Here is a 17,489-nt window from a genome sequence, read left to right on the forward strand (position 1 = left end):
TGCTGAGAGCGAAATTTCAGTATTCATCGGAAAGTTTTGTTCTCTAAGTGAAATTCATACTTTAGAAATATACTCTGACAAAAAATTAATGTAACAACACCTCTGCCTCACAGCCCCGGTGGAACTTTTCCCACATCGGGTCAAAAAATTTCTACTAAATTCCCAATGGGGATAGAAATTTTATTGTTCAAAACTTAGGCAAATTTTCTGATTGGGCTGGGGTCCCAGCTGGTCTGGGACACGTCGTAAAAGCTTATAAAATGCCAACATTAATCATCTCTCAGGTAATACTTTCATGTTATGAAAGTACAACAAAAACGTTTTAATTAATTTGACAGACTTTTTATGTCGGGTTATGAAGGCTCCCAAATTGTAGGTCAACTAACCCCAAAAGGTAGGTCAAACATTTTCGTTAAAATATCTAACTTAGAACAATAAATATTCAAATGGACTATTTTCCACTTTTCCTTAGTTCATTAGGAATAAGAAAATACCCTATTAATTCCAATAGAATTCGAGTAGTATTCAATCAACTTCGGTTCAGATTTTCACCTGAAAAAATCAATTCAAGCATAACTCTCGTCGTCGATTCTTTTGGTCGATTTTCCAGGTATTGAGGTTTAATGTTTATGCAATGCTGTAGTTTTTTAGCCTGGAAATGTTGATATCACGTTATGCTTTACGAAAAACGCGAAAAACGTGCATAAAGAGTAGGTTTTTAACATAGAATCTGACAGGGTAGGTTTTTCAGGGTAGAATCTGACAGGGTAAGGTTTTTCACAGTAGAATCTGACAGGGTAGGTTTTTCATCAAATTTTTCTTCTGACAGGGTCTCTTTTTCATCAAATTTCATTTCTGACAGGATCGACTTTCGAAACTCCAGCGGCACGTCCCCGTCGGTCGTCAAGGTCAGTGCCCCCCCCGGGTTTTTCACATTTTTTTATGCTTAGGATCACGTGGATTTAATATTTTTTGTGAGAGGTTTTAATGTTGTTGATTGTTTTTCATTGATAAAATTTTTAAAAAGTGTATAAAATTTCATGTACACAAGTTTCTATAATAATTGTGTACTGTTAAAATCTTCTTACGAAAGTTTGACTGGTGTCTTACCATTTTGAGCAATTCTCAACCTCTTTGTACGGATTATATTTTGTATTATTTTTGGTTTGATGAAATCGAAAATGTGAAGAAATATAATCTCACCAGTTTGTACAAATGTGTTGATAGAGATTTTTATCAGGGATCCTTTGAAGTGGTCTTGTTTGAGGTCTGCAGACTAATGTCAACCATGTTTTGCGAAGGTGTTTGTAATGGTAGATGTTTATTTACATTTAACAGGAGTCCAGTAACTAAATAGGGCTAGAAGTTCGTTTCTGGTTAAACTCTGAATCTGAGTTTTATGAATTTTGAAGGCTCTCAAGTCTGTGGGTTTGGATTTTAGCTTTGAGTCTTATCTAAGTATAGTGTTTGTCAAGAATTAGATTAAATTAGAATTGACTTTTTTCACCTTTATATTTAACTTTCTCCTTTCCGTTATACAAGAACTAAATAAAAAGTCAAATCAAATAAAAACCCAAAATTTGTACAAAACAAAACGTATTTTACACATGTGACTATGTTGCCAGACACATCAAGCAACAACCACAACAATAAATACTCACGAACAAAACATCAACATCACGTGACACACAACAACAATAACAATACAATGGTCTCCATGACAACAGAACAAAGCAAAGAACAAAGATCAATGACTTCTTCTTGTTTGAATGAAGATTTATATTTTTCGGCAACTGAAGATGACGAAGAAATGCTTTGCTCTAAATGCAGGTTTGTCTCTCTACTTTTTTCGAGCCTCTCAAAATACAGGTTTGTCTCCCTACGTTTTTAAAACCTCTCAAAATGCAGGTTGTCTCCCTATTTTTTTCGAACCTCTCAATACAGGTTTGTCTCCCTACGTTTTCCGAACCTCAAAACCAGTCAACATATAGGTTTATCTCCCTGTTTTTACAAACCTTTCCAAATGCAGGTTTTTCTTCCTTTTTTATCTACCAACAGGCTTAAAAACTTCTCCAGGTTACAATGCAAGTTTTTTTACCATAAATTTCTTAAACCTTATCACTTAGGTCATTTTGAATGAAGGAATTTTTTTCGGGTAATTAGTATGGCGAATCATTGCATTAATCTTATCTTTAAAATGATCATTTTATCAACAGTGTTTAATTTAAATCGACAATCTTGTTGCAATGTTACTAGTATAAACTTTTTGATTGATAGGTATAAATTTAGAAAAAAAGAATGATACCTCATATAGTGAGGGCAATTTTAACGAAAGAATTATCGATATTTTTTCGGTTACTCCTAATTCTAGATTGTATTAGCTTAACAGTAAAAGATCCATAGTACAGCTTCGAACGCTTTATAATCTATCTTTCTGATTTAGTTACAGCCTTAAATAATTTTCCAAGGATATTTCGATGTTCGAAGGAATTATTTGTCATTTTCCATTTTGGTTTTTTATCTTTTAATCTCAAAATTTGTTCGGTTTGATTCATTAACAAAAAGGAAATTGGTTTCAGCCGATAGAAAATCTAATTACATTTTTTTTGTCTGTACGTTTCAGACAGTTTCGTAACTCCATTTTCTTGTCATCGTTTGTCTTCTTAACTCCACACAATAATGTCTTGACAAGAATTTGGAAAATTTATAAAGAATTTTGTATCAGTCGTTAACTACCGCTCCTTGGATTTAAATTTAGACCGATTTTTTGATAGATGTTATCAATTTCCTTGGCGGATACCTTCATTTGTTTTGGAAAATTCCGATCATTCTATGTATACTTAGATTGTTATTAGAAATGTTTTTAGGTTTCCGAGATTCCCTGTCCTGATATTCCTATATTTGACGGATCAACAAGCGTGTCAGTTTGTAACCCAATAATTTGACCACTTCTACCCCTCAAGGAGACCTCCTAATTGTACGTAGAGTTTTGAACTGCAGTCTTTTTACTCCCTCAGAATAATAAGTAAACTAATTTATATGTTGGGTTCATCATTAGATTTAGATTCTAACGGTAGATAGCAAAACCAAAGCAAGGCGATCTTAGGCAAGTCTTTCAAAATTAGATTTTACTGAAAACCCACTACACGAGATTGACGTAGATTTGACGAATTTCTCTCCCCTAACTTTGACGATTTTCGAAAAATAGAAGCCTTTCAAGTGCTTTGACGCAAATTCGATTATTTTGATACTGCAGGAGCTTCGAAAGTTAAAAGTGACGGCAAAAAATCGAATGTTTAGAGCCCGAAAACCTGGGCTCAAAACATTCGAAAAAGTCGCAAAGTGGAATAGCCCGACTATTTAGCCGGTCAAGGTCTCGTTCGTTAACGGAATTAACCAGACAAATCACTCCACCAACTAAGAACGGCCATGCACCATCACCCATAGAATCAGACGTTAATTGCGTAAAAAAACGCGGGTGACGTCTAGTATAGGCTATCCCCTATCGTGATATTTCAATGTAAGCGCGAATTATGCTATACAGTCTCCCATACAAAACCTTTCATGCCTGTCAAGTTGAATTCAGCTCGTCAACAACATGTGACGATTTTATCTCCTTAATGTCTTTTTTGGAATTTCAAGCGTGCTACTATTTCCGTCGACGGGAAATAAAACTCATTAAAATATGTTGGTTCATTTCTCATTAAAAGTGATTGTTTTTTTATGAAAAGCAACCCTAATCTTCCTTAGTATTTAATGAAAAGAAATTTTGGTGTATTTTGCAACATAATTTTGTAAAATTTAGGAAAAACCAATATCTTTTGGTTTTTGAATAATGCTCATTTTTTGATTGCATCTTTTCGCCTGATTTTTCAGTCATGAAATTTGTACTAAAATTACGACTAGCTATTTGGTAAATTTACTTGCAATTCTTCTTATGCCTAAAATAAAGTTTCGAAAATTGCTTGAAAATTATCGTCTAATCATTAAGGTTAAATTGCCATATGAACAGACAGACATTATAAATACTGCAACCAAAACAAAGCTATTAGTAAAAAAACTCCAAGTTGACAGTTTAATAGGGTGTTTGGTTGACACTTCGATCTTTTGCTGTTAATCATCTAAATGCAATTTTAAGTACCGCAATTCTTCATTTTCGACATTATTTTCGTAACATTTTTTTACTGACGCAAATTATAAACGCCTTGTTGTACGCGCGGCCCGGATATTGGTCATTTAGTTTCTTATGTAACACTACCTAGCGTTTGAATTTTGAATTTTTTGAAAGAGCGCGAGACGTTTTTGGTTCAAAAGATACCGCACAATTTACATTTCATGATAATTAGTTTTTCTTTTAATTGAAACCTATTTCATATGCTAGCCTTTGGGTTATTACTTTTATTCATATTCTAGACAAGATGCTCTGCTCCCTTCACTCTTCTTTTTTTTTCAATAAAGATGGCTAACTTTTCTTCGAGGATACACAAGAAAATATAATCACATTATAGCGTTTATCTTCATTACAAACCGTAATATGAGTTCAGTAATATCTAATGACAGATTTGAAACAAACTCCCGATTTTTATCACAGCAAGGGGTCTTCAAACAGAACCCACATAATTGGGTCAAAAGGTTTTTCAGTTGACCACCATCTTGAAATTTATACAACAATCTACCCTAAAGAAGATTGACGGCTTATGGGGCTTTGTTGTTGTTGTATGATCTTTGTGTTTTATAGATCACGCTGCGCTCTTAAACAAATCTCATTAATCAATTAAAATTCTCAACCTCTTTTTAAAATGACCGCATAAAATATGAAATTCGTAATTTTTGATTCGATGAAGACTTTCTTCAATTTATGACGTAGGTCATAAACATAGCATTATATTTATTCGTCAGATTCTAGTCACCAAATATCGACCCGACCTCCACCTAACCTTGAAACCTATGACGTCGAATGATTAACTGTCAAAAATATTGAAGGAATCTTTACCATAAAAGATAAATTTTATATATTATCAAAAATTGTGATCAGTTTTTTCTGGATTCTGATTTATAATCCTGGCTGATCTCCTATTATAATCGATTCACTATCAACTAAACTCATCATTTAAAACCAAACTTTCAACTCACAAACTATCGGCTCGAACGAAATGAAATACGCTCATACCTTCTCTATCAAAATCAGTATGATTCATTTATTTGTCCGAGAAAAATAGTTTCAAAGTCTATAATTGAACTGTTGAAACTGCCTAATATTTAAAGAGGTGTGTTTCATGTTTAGTTTTTAACCATATCCTTTTCCATTCTCTTTATGTAGGAAGATATGTCGTCACTGTCGGTGCAGTAGAGAAGATCACTGCTTACTACCGCCTACCATACAAGAGAAAACGTACAGTATAAGTAAATTTGCTGACCAACATCCAAGCAGTATGGGTAATGATGGAGATAGTGGATGCTCGACTGAAGAATATGCATGGGTGCCACCTGGCGTCTCTGGAGAACTGGTATGTGAAAAAAACTGCTATTTTCGTTTCTTGACGTACTGTATACAAAAGTTCCGGTTCACTAAGGTTGAATGAACGAACGAATTGTTTTTTTTAATCGGAAGGATAGTGACTTGGATCCCAGCTATGGGCATCTATAAGATTTCAAACCAAATTATCAGATTAAAAAAAGGGTATTTGATTGACGTGCGGGATTATTTTTGAGCGTGATGTCTTGATAAAGTCTTGTGACACATGTTGCATATTCTACATTCTTGAAAATCTCTGAAATTCTTTTCATCATTTGTCATTCATGTTAATCTTGTCAGACCTCCTTTCCTCAATTGAATGATCATCTACTTTAAAAGTTCATTTTTAGTACAAATCCCTCTTACTTTAAACGTATTTCATATTTTAATACCCCTTGATCAGATTTATTACCAATTCTGAGGATCATCATGTCATCATGAATTTGCAAACTTGGAATAGGGCCTTTTTTGATATGCAATATTTTGAATTTGAACTTACTAAAGAATTGAGAAATGTTGAATCAGGAGACTTGTCAATGTCATTGTTTATACAAAAGCGAAAAAGTCGAAAGCCCTATACTGCTGCTTGGGTAATATTGAAATTCCATAGTTTTATTACGTAACATTTGAACAGTTATAAGAAATCCGGTTTTTTGTTTTGGGCGGGGGATAAACCTGGGACCCTTCGCGTTATGAACCAGCGTTCTACATAGTGATCTAACTATTCGATATCTCGAACTGACACAATTAACCAATGACAACTAATCACTAAGTTTAATGCAAATCCTATCTTATATTTAACTTATTATTAATCATATCTTATCTCGTTTGAGAGAACTTTCTACATCATTAGAACAAGATCTCATTAAGCCTCAATCTTTTTTAGGTCAATGCTTACATGAACAGTTTACATGAAGACAAAATCCCGTTTGTGAATAGTATTGGTGAAAACTATCGAGCCAAACAGTTATTATACCAACTACCTCCTCACGATAGCGATTCAAAACATTGTCATAATTTATCTGAAGAAGAAAAACGTGAACTTCGCAGTTTTCACGGTCGACGGCGTAAAGATTGTTTGGGTAGAGGAAACGTCCGCTTATTTCCGAACGTTGCGGAAGGAAGTTCGGGTGTCTGCCAACAGGTAACGAGAGATTATGTTTTCATTTAAAAGTATTTCTAATGAGTAAATTGTCAAAGGTTTTTTTTAAATGTGGTCTAAAGAAAGGGTTTAAATCTTTGTTTATAGATGACTTTCTTTCTTGAAAAAGGAAATAAGATATGGTATTACTTCTTTAATAAAGTGAACCTTTTTTTTGCAAATGTTCAAACATTTACTTTGTTTCATATCAGTGTTCCAAACGTATCGTGCCTGGCGAAGTAGTTGTTCACGCCTGGCGAGCAGGAAAAGAAGCATGCTGGCATCCGGCTTGTTTTCAATGTACCACGTGTCAAGAATTGTTGGTTGATCTGGTGTATTTCTACCAAGAGGGACGCGTCTATTGCGGACGTCACCATGCTGAATTGTTGAAACCTAGATGTTCAGCTTGTGACGAGGTTAGTTTGATAAAAAAGTTTTCCATCTTAATGCTTGTGCTTGTACTTCCTACCAAAGGTGCATTAGAAACAGGTTATTTCTTGTTAGGGGAGAAAATTTTTCACTCTAGGTGTTTTATTCATAAGTTAAAGTTTTAATTTGTGGACTTTTTTTTGGACTATGAAGTTTACTTACTTAACCTTTTTTTGCCTTTCATTTTTCAGATCATTTTCTCGGATGAGTGTACAGAAGCAGAGGGTCGTTTCTGGCATTTGGGACATTTCGCGTGTTACGAGTGTGACAGTTCACTCGGTGGACAACGTTACGTCATGCGTGATAACCATCCAATTTGTTGTGTCTGTTTTGAGAAAATGTTCGCTGAGTTTTGCGATTCGTGTGGAGAGCCGATCGGTATCGATGTCGGTCAAATGGCACACGGCAGTCAACATTGGCACGCGAATGAGAAATGCTTCAGCTGTTTCAATTGCGGACAAACGTTACTCGGTCAACCATTTCTACCGAAAAACGGAGAAATATTTTGCTCTTCCGGTTGTAGTCGGGGCATCCCACCACCGAATCCGGTTAACCCGAAATATCCTCCTCGATCAGCGTCAAGAAACCGATCTTACAGACCGTCGTCAGAAAGTTCAAACAATAATTCACGCGACGGGTATGTCAGTTCCAGTACAATGTCACCTGAACCGGTTCGCAAAATCGTCGAAATCAGATCGAAGGCTAGTTATCGAAGTTCTTTGGATAAATACGGTCTAGCAGCAGCAGAGAAAATCGGGGATATAGTACGTAATATGCCGAACGGTGGCGTAATAAAGGAAGAAAGTGACGAAAAAGACGAAACGAGTTCCACTTGTTCTTCCGTCGCTTCTTCAAGAGCGAAAGAACTTCCATCCTTTCCTCCCAGTAATCGTCACAGTAAGAAACCTATACTTCGTGTTCCCCCAAAACAAAGACCTAAACCTACGGGACCGGAGATTTGGATCGACATGGTACCCCCTAAAGAAGCGACCACGCATCGTAAACAAGAAGAGGACTGGGAGAAACAATCTGTACGGAGCATGCGCAGTAACCGAAGCACGACGTCGACTAAAAAATATGGCGACGCTATGAGTCATTTGAACGGTAATGATACTATAGAAAGACTTGTCCAAGGTGAACGACAAATTAATCGTCGGCACCGACGTCGGAAAGTTGACGATTCATATTTCTCGGACTACGAAGTTGAGAGACGAAAACGCACGCAAAGACGTAAACAAACTCCTCTCGTTTATCAAATGGACGACGAAAAACCTAACATCCCTCTTATGACTGTTAAATCGCGTTCAACAGAATCGTTAGACGCGGGAAAAGCGCGTGTAGCGGGTCGCCGTGACGAACGGGACGGTAAAAAGAAACGCACTAAATCGGAAACGAATTTAACGAACTCTAAAAATTACAAATCGAAAAATGACGCAGTTGCAAACTTAAAACTGAACATTGATGTCAATTCGCCGAAGAAACAATCTTACAATAAAATGGAGTTGAGTAAGAAAGCAACCAATAAAAAAACAGAATCTAACGACTCCCGTAAAACCAGCCCGTTCTTTCGGTATGTTTTCGGCTGAAGATCAACAAATGACTCGAATTAATTACGTCACACAAGACGATATGGCTATGGACCATCGAAGAAATAGTAAAAGTCCCAAAAAATCAAAAAGGAAAAGTAAAAACCAAGGGCAATGTGTTATCTCATAACCATTTCATAGTTAATATTTTATTTTTTATTCCACTGATCTAGCTCTCTCCTTACATTTGAAAATTATGCATTTTTAACTTTTTTTGGTTTTATATTTTTAGTTTTACTAAAATCTATTTTACATATCATTCCTCTAGTGTATTATGGCAATGATTTGGAGAACTGAGTTTTTCACTCAGTTTTATGTTAAATCTGCACACATAATATATAATAATAATTTTGAAATTGGTTCGTCTTAGATCCCAAGGTAATTAAAAGATTCAGAAATGTTGAATCCAAAAAGTGGTTCAAGTCCCAAGGCTCTGGGTACGATATTAGATCATAAATCAAATGATCGTGAAATGTATTTTTTCATTGTGAAATATATTAGAATATGTTAGGTTTAGTGCTCCGTGTGCAGGCTGTGAAAAATTCACCGCCGGGTGTCAATTAAATTATGTATTTTCTTAAGTGTTGTTATATATACAAAAGGAAAATAAAAAATGTAAATAATGAAATAACAAAATGTTAATAAAACAAAGTAAAATCTATGTTTGCTAATCTGAGTAAGAATTTCTTACAAGGACGGTCTACCCAGGGAGCTGGAACAGTCTTTTCGGTCTGTAATAGCGAACAACTCTGTCGACCCTGGGTTTTTCTTTTAAGGGAAATTTGAGTGAATTCAAAAACTTCTCTATTAGTAGGGGGAAATTTGTAAAATCGCTCGACTTTTTTAGTCAAAGCACTTGTTATACATTTTTGGTAAGCTAAGGGGTAGGGGAATCAAAATAACATAGGTGCCAATTTTTTTTGGACACTTTGGTGTGTTTTTTGGACAAATATGACGGTCTCAGGCAAACATCATAGGGTCAAAATTTAATGAAAATTTTAACTGGAGAAAAGGCAGACCTGTATATTTTTAAAAAACTCTCGAAAAATTAAAATTAGGGATATATTGCGAGTTTATATGATTTTTTATCTAACTCGAGATATTGAGCTTCCAAAAGTGCAAAAAGTGAACAAAATAGCTGTTTCTGGCTGAAACTATTTTTAAGGGTCAATATCTTCAGTTAGGTACAGAAATCACCGTTTGCACACCAACAAAGTCATTTTATTACAGATGCATACCATGTTTTTAATTCAGGCTTTCAAAGTACAATCATGGACAAAAGGTTTGTAGACTTCTGCAATATTTGCAAAATACTTCAATATCGATCCAAAACAAGTTCCCAAGAGGTTCTGGGTGCTTTCCAAACCCATTCAAAGCTGTTCAAGAGTCATTTTGCTCTATTTCTCACCATTTTTCACTGAAATTTCATTTGTCTACAACCTTTTGTCCATGATTGTCTGAATTTTTGAGAAAAAATTGAACAGGGGTCTTCTCTGAAGTGGCAATTTTCCATCAAAGTATCTCAAAAAGAACAACCAGAAGAAATTTCTAATGATTTCGACCATCACAGCAGGAATTATACCAAAAAAATCAAAAAATCTGCCATTTTCAGAAGTATTGACACCCCCCCTCAAATAGACTCAAATGTGGAGCAATAGAAAATGCTGAATCGGCAAAAATAAATTTTAAGACTCAGGAATAATCCTCAACTACAATAGAGACAATTTCAATGTGAAACTACTATTGATATTCCCAAAAATTTGAGCTAGAAAATGCACTAAGTCTCAGAATTCTCAGACAATCATGGACAAAAGGTTTGTAGACTTCTGCAATATTTGCAAAATACTTCAATATCGATCCAAAACAAGTTCCCAAGAGGTTCTGGGTGCTTTCCAAACCCATTCAAAGCTGTTCAAGAGTCATTTTGCTCTATTTCTCACCATTTTTCACTGAAATTTCATTTGTCTACAACCTTTTGTCCATGATTGTATCTTGAAAGTTATCGATAACGTTTAAGATATTTGGAAGCCATTGGTCTCCACAATTGTTCAGAAGGTTCAAAAAACATCAATTCAGCATGATCGCCATACATATCTTCACGAAGCAACATTTCCACGTAATAACCAACTCCTTTAAGCAACGAGTGGGAACCTGGACTTTCTTGAGCCGTAAACCTGAAGAAAATTTGCAGCAAGTAAAAGATTCATGGATATAGAATAGAGAGGAAATTTTAGATTTTTTTTTTGTTTCATACCATATTATGTCCCAATTTGATTGAACGAAAGTGATGTTTGGTCATTCGGATTTGTTTACTTTTTCAGAAGTACAGTTCTAGTAATTATTAAACTCGTTTTTTATGATTCTGATAGCACTCACAATCCTTAATTGGATCAAGGATTTTTAATTATTTGAAAAAAATGAATAAAAATGTGAAAAGCATACTTACGTAAATGCCAAATAATTGGGCGTCATGTCGGGCGTTCTGTAATCAATGATGGTGGTTTTTGTTTGCGGAGATGTACCCATATTGAACATGCATATATCATCGCAATAAATACGGAATTTGTAATCACCAGTTGATGGAGCAACAAAAATAGCCTCAAAGCGCATTCCATAACCTTCTGTCCAGGATCCGCTTGCTGTAAAGAAATCGTCTTGGTGGCCAACAAAATCTGGTGCTTGTGCACCGGTAAACCTGCATATTTAAAAAGACAAATTGTTTTTAACATATAGCCTATACTTGACGTCACCCACTTTTTTTTTACACAATTAACGTCTATTCCACTTTGCCACTTTTTCGAATGTTTTGAGCCCGGGTTTTCGGGCTCTAAACATTCGATTTTTTGACGTCACTTTCGAAGCTCCTGCAGTAGCGAAAAAATCGAATTTGCGTCAAAGCACTTGAAAGTGGGGGGCGTACGATCTGGCGGTACTCGGGATAAGGCCTAATTTAGGGCCGGGAAGCGGTGAAAACGATAAAAAGTATTCGGGAAACGGTATTTTGAAAGAGCCACGGTGACGATAAAACACCTGATTTTTCGTCCGGGATGAGGTAATTCTTATAAAAAACAAAGGTATTTCGGTAAAAGTTATACGTAGACGGTACATAAAATTTTCGGACTATAAAAAAAGCTTGTCACAGGAGTCAGCAAAAAGGTAAAAAAAAAAACGTGAAAAACTCCCCCCCCCCCCCAAAAAAAGGATCTTACATCAGGAATGGGTTTATTTTGAGGCTTTTTGAGGCTTTTAATACAGGGAGGAGAACGTTGGGTTTGTAAAGTTGAGCTAGAATGTCTGTCTGTCACCTCGAAACTTTGGGACAGGCTGGAGTCTTCAAAAATGGACAAATTTGGCTGAAATTTTGCACACTTGTTCTTGTTCCTTGGGTGAATCCCTTGGGTGTTTTTTTTTAATGATTTATCATAACCGGAAGGGCTAGATTGCAGTTTTAACCTTTATCCAGCAAAAAAAAAGTAGGTTTGGTAGAGCAATCAAGATAAACTCGAAACTCCTTTCGTGAAACTGTGCTATTTTTTGAACATTTTTTAACATTTTCAAAAGCGTGCTTTAACTTTAAAATGACATAACTCAATGAATAATGATTCAAATTGAAAAAAGGACCCACCAAAGTTTTAGTACCACATTAACATAAAAAAGTCTTTCTATTGTAAACATTTCCACCTTGACATAATCAAACGTCCGGACTTTTTTCTGGGACACCCGGTACATTTTTTTCTTTAGAAAGGTAGTTTATCTCTGTAAATTTTTGCAATCGAAACCAATAATAATGATCTATCTCATACACATTCTATTCCATTTTGCCGAATTTTTGACTTCTAGTCTTTAGAATTTTATGGGGAAAACAGCGGGACCGGTATTTTCGTAAATTTTGGACGGGATAACGGTAATTTTCAAAAAAATGGCCGGGATGGCGGTAATTCAAAACTTCGTACGCCCCCCACTTGAAAGGCTTCTATTTTTCGAAAATCGTCAAAGTGGAACCGGTGGAACTCACTAAGAAACGAGATGAAAAATCCCGGTTTTTCGTGAGGTGCTCGCTATTTAACATATGATGAATAAATTTGTCCTAAGTCGATTTAGAATTGAACAAAATACTTGAGATCGCTCCCACATGTTTATTCTTCTCCAGGTACCTAATAAACGCCCCAACCCCCATTTGTTAAATACTCTACAAGATTTAAAATATGTTAAAAGTATATTTGTTTACTTTGGATGGTTAATGTATTCATCCCAGTTTTTGCTGTACGAAAGTCCCATCACAACTTGAACATATACTGGTCCGTGTGCTGAAAATTAAAACAAAATCAGTGGATTGGTTTAACGGGTTTCATCTTTGTTGGGGTGTGCATCTGGGTTATTTGCATGTGACACCGCACTTTATTTTTAGTGTTTTTTATATAAAAAGAACGGGTTTGTACTAAAAAGATGTTATAATCATCCAAATGAAATTAAACGTACTATAAATCGGTGAACTGCATAGTTCCAAGTATTAAATTTAAAGCCCTAAGTGCTAAAATGGAATCTCTTGAATGGGGAAATGAAGCCACTTATTTACCTTCCAAAACGCGCAACCCTCGCGGGCGGATTGAAACTGAAATATATCGCCAGACTTTGAAAAATGTGCTGCATGGAAACAAAGAAAGTGCTGGATTCAATCTATCATTCAAAATGGACTCAAACCTTACAGCTTCACTTTTTTTGCTTCGGAAACAGTCGTTCGGGATTTAAACTTGGAACTATTCAGTTTTCAGAGTCAGAAGTTTTACAGCGGAAAAGCTGTGATTCAACGCAGTTTCCCAAACTGATAATTGAAAGTTATAGAGATACAAGGATTAGCTGTGAAATATTTTGAACTCAAAAAGAAGGGCATGAATGTTTTACTTACGAATTGAAGGGAATTTCATTACACGTCTTGGCTCCCAGTGCTCGCAATGATAAAGCATTAGCGGTTTTCCTTGAGCCCAATCCCAAGATTGAAAATGTGGGCAAAGGTTGTTACTATACAAGTAGCCAACTATTAAACAAATGAAATACTGCATTATTAATTCGAAGTAATAATTACTTCTTTTAAACGCCCCCTCCTCGAACATACAAGCCCCCCTCAAAGGGGGGCACTCATATGGTCCGACCTACGACATGTGCCACCCTTAAGGGTATGTTTTTCGAGACCAACGAAATGCACTGTAAGGGTGTGCTTTTGAGAGAGAGTGCACTACTACTTCTTTTAGCTGGATGCACTGCAGGGATTTCTTTGTGGACTGCTGAATTGCAAGTCTGACAGTAAAAAGCGGATGTATCTTTATAGTTTTGACGCACTCCTTTTGATTTTTTTCAGCAGATATTTTGAAGCCCCCCTTCGGTGGATGCTTTCGTATTTTGCACATTGTGTCGATATCTCAGGCTTATTTTTGGGTCGCTTTCGAATCGGGCCCATGGTAAGGGCATATGCTTATTATTATTTAGATTGACAGCGCTTCAATGACGAAAATATGAAAAAATAACTCACGAAAATTACGACGCCATGTATGAAAATAATCATTGATATCCTGGTACCAATTGCAACCGGTTTTAACGATTCCAACCCAAGAAGTTGAACCAAAAGGATGGAGAGGGCAAACTTGATATCCAGAGCAATGGTGTACCAGACGACCAGTGTCTCTATCGAAATGGAATAACGCTGCAGGGTTTTCATTGCAAACAGTCATGTCAGTTTCCACGACAATGTGTTCCCAAACCGAGTCGGTTGGTAAATTACAACGATAGTACTTCGATACAAGACACATGTTGTTATCATAATTGGTAATGATGCTGGAAATTAAAAAGAAAACAAATTTCATAGTACAGTGAAGATTGTGTTAATCTTGAAAATTTAAAGTACGTTTGGTACAAGTACAATGGAAATTAGTTTGAAAGAACTTTGGAAGACTTGTTTGACGAGTTAACAATTTCGAATCAGTCAATAAGCAACTCTCAAAACGTTCCCTGATAAATGTAAAAAAATTGAGAAATTTAGTCGAATTAATTACCAAAAGCAATCGAAAAAAGAAATAACCTTATTGAGGTCCAACCAGTATCATAATGATCGACCCCGGGTGCATCCACATATTCGTCTTTTGTATTCCGGTCGTCCGAGACTAATTCACAAATCCAGGGTGAACTATTTTTATTGACATTGATAGATTTGCAGGGCGTGTCGTATACACATGCGTCGGCGCAATCGAACAGTTCGGGTACTTCGAATGTTTTATAAGGTGTTGTTGCGATACGTTTTCCTCGACGTCGGATTTGAAATGTACCTAGTGGAAAATTTTCCATAACAATAGATAATTCGTCTACTCTGTAGTTTTCTTTCAGATTTCTTTTGTAAGGCGAAATCAATTTAATTTGTTGCTTTACGGGCAGATCGTTAGAAAAATATGGGTCGGTCGGTCGGTAAAATAAGAATGAATTTTTCATTAATTGGTTGGTAAGGTACCGAAAATATTTTTCAAAAAATATCTGGATCAAAAACTCACTTTTTTTATCTTCGATGAAGATCATAATGAAATTTTAGTGTATGGAATGCTTGATTTTCTAAATTTTTCAATCTCTTGAATTGATTTTAGGCTTTATTCAAACTTGATCCTTACAAATAACGAGTGTGTAAAATATATTGTAGCGGAAATTCAATATTATTATTTTTTCGATTTTAGCAAAAATAGGGTCGGTCGTGCCCGTAGAACAACAAACTAAATTGGTCTAGCCTAAGCACGTTTTTCTGTTGATGTGTTTCATGTTTGATCTCGTATTGGTTTTATTATACAGTCAATATCCAAGATCAATTCTGCCGTATTTTACCAAAATTTATGAGTCTGCCAATTTGCTGGGACAAGTTGGAGTTTTTGCAAATACTTATTTGATTTGGTTATGGTCGTTAACCCTTAATACAGTGAACCAATTGTTACTTTTTATAAAGAACGCGTCATCTATATTACATCAAATGACCAATGAGTGAAGTATCTTGTAAATACTCCAGATCATTCCAATTTTCTACATGTTCGGAAAAAAAGCGGAACAGATTCTACAGCACCTGACCCCGAGAATGTAGGTGAAATTTGAATCAGACCTGAGAGATGTAGATTTGCATTTAAAAAAATATTGAATGTTTTAAATGAAATTTTGAACTCCCAAAATCCTTTCCCAGGGGTTAGTTTCATTACTTTTGATAGCTAGGCTAATTTTTTTGGTCCTTGAAGTTGACTCCCATTTTCGTTATAACCCCCAGAATGTAGGTTTGGTTTTATGGCATTAAATCTAGTAATAGTAAAATGTTGATATTTTTTCGATTGAATTAATTATAACAGGAAATTTTAGAAATATTTTATGCCAAAACAATATTCTAAAGAGCTTTTGTTATTCTGAAAATTGGATTTTTTCACTTTTTAACCCCCAGAATGTAGGTGAAAAGATTCGGTTGCTGAGAGCGAAATTTCAGTATTCATCGGAAATTTTTGTTCTCTAAGTGAAATTCATACTTTAGAAATATACTCTGACAAAAAATTAACAAAGATATTGATTTTATCGTGCTACAAATGATGAAAAGTAAAAGAAAGGACGAAAAGAAGAGACAAGAAAGTTGTTTTTATTTTGTAGGTTGAAGATTCTGTGTTAAAATATGTGAATAATGTAACAACACCCCTGCCTCACAGCCCCGGTGGAACTTTTCCCACATCGGGTCAAAAAATTTCTACTAAATTCCCAATGGGAATCCATTCCAACTTAGGCAAATTTTCTGATTAGGCTGGGGTCCCAGCGGGTCTAGGACACGTCGTAAAAGCTCAAAATGTCAACATTATTCATCTCTCAGGTAATACTTTCATGTTATGAAAGTACAACAAACAAGTTTTATATAATTTGACAGACTTTTTATGTCGGGTTATGAAGGCTCCCAAATTGTAGGTCAACTAACCCCAAAGGTAGGTCAAACATTTTCGTTAAAATATCTAACTTAGAACAATAAATATTGAAATGGACTATTTTCCACATTTCCTTTGTTCATTAGGAATAAGAAAATACCCTATCATCATAACTTAATTCCAATAGATTTCGATTTAGAGAGGATTTATTTAAAAAATGTCTCAATTCGAGTAGTATCCAATCAACTTCGAATCAGATTTTCGCCTGAAAAAATCAATTCAAGTTAATATTTTATGTCTAGAAATAATCAGTAATATGTAACAGTATGCTCTGAAACAACTTTTTATGAAGTTGAACTATCGTTAGGGCTACCATGCTAAAAAATGAGAAACCTACATTCTCGGGGTTTACTACATTCTCGGGGTGAGGTGCTGTATATGAGCTAAAATCCTCAAACCTAATTTTTTGATTGGAGCTTAGGATATTGAAGATAAGAGGAAATTTCCTATAAAGTGTGCTCTAAATTAGATTCTTAATAGGAAAGTTGATTAAACTTGAAAATTTTGAGGTCCAAAAAAAAAGAAGAAAATAAGTAAATTTTTGAGGTCCAACAGCCTGGATACAATAGCAATTCTCAAGTCAATAAGTTATTATCTATGTTTCTCGGTTTCTGAAGATTTTCTTTAGATGAAAACACACTTTAGAGTATGGGTAAAAATATAGCTACCTTCATTTGACGATGTGCGACGAATAATGTTGCTTGCAAAAATTTGTTTGGTGAAAACCAACAGAATAAATGCAAAAGAGATATACATCAATTTAAACTTCATTATTGCGAAGCAAAAACTCAAAAACTTGACATCTTTTCATACCTTCGTGGGAGAAAATATTTTTCCTGACG

At 35.2% G+C, this 17,489-nt stretch overlaps 3 protein-coding genes across 3 annotated transcripts in view; 1 reads left to right on the plus strand and 2 right to left on the minus strand.

Annotated features, from left to right (window-relative positions):
* The window catches only part of LOC136822806 (2-iminobutanoate/2-iminopropanoate deaminase-like), a 224,509-nt gene that overhangs the window by 174,567 nt on the left and 32,453 nt on the right, over positions 1 to 17,489 (minus strand). The window lies entirely within an intron of this gene.
* Positions 1,521 to 9,332, plus strand: LOC136822748 (prickle planar cell polarity protein 3-like). Its single transcript, XM_067079029.1, is given in 6 exon segments — positions 1,521 to 1,830; positions 5,321 to 5,507; positions 6,402 to 6,659; positions 6,869 to 7,072; positions 7,277 to 8,641; positions 8,643 to 9,332. Coding segments are annotated over 6 exon segments (2,388 nt in total). The 5' UTR covers positions 1,521 to 1,615; the 3' UTR covers positions 8,802 to 9,332.
* On the minus strand, positions 9,147 to 17,469 carry LOC136822750 (uncharacterized). Its single transcript, XM_067079032.1, has 7 exons — positions 17,316 to 17,469; positions 14,745 to 14,988; positions 14,199 to 14,500; positions 13,578 to 13,706; positions 12,900 to 12,978; positions 11,118 to 11,366; positions 9,147 to 10,845 (listed from the first exon to the last, which is right to left on the minus strand). Exons 1-7 carry the CDS (start codon positions 17,416 to 17,418, stop codon positions 10,671 to 10,673), a joined length of 1,281 nt encoding a protein of 426 aa, XP_066935133.1. The 5' UTR covers positions 17,419 to 17,469; the 3' UTR covers positions 9,147 to 10,670.

Source organism: Clytia hemisphaerica, unplaced genomic scaffold (genome assembly GCF_902728285.1).
Source record: "Clytia hemisphaerica strain Z4C2 unplaced genomic scaffold, Clytia hemisphaerica genome assembly, whole genome shotgun sequence".
In the NCBI taxonomy this organism is placed as follows: domain Eukaryota; kingdom Metazoa; phylum Cnidaria; class Hydrozoa; order Leptothecata; family Clytiidae; genus Clytia; species Clytia hemisphaerica.

Bases quoted from the DNA above. Each gene is read 5' to 3' on its own strand.
- LOC136822750 (XM_067079032.1), bottom strand. From the start codon at position 17,418: ATGAAGTTTAAATTGATGTATATCTCTTTTGCATTTATTCTGTTGGTT. The intron at 13,707-14,198 runs GTGAGTTATTTT...TTTGTTTAATAG, and splicing joins TACATGGCGTCGTAATTTTC to TTGGCTACTTGTATAGTAAC. The intron at 12,979-13,577 runs GTAAGTAAAACA...TTTAATTTTCAG, and splicing joins AATGAAATTCCCTTCAATTC to CACACGGACCAGTATATGTT.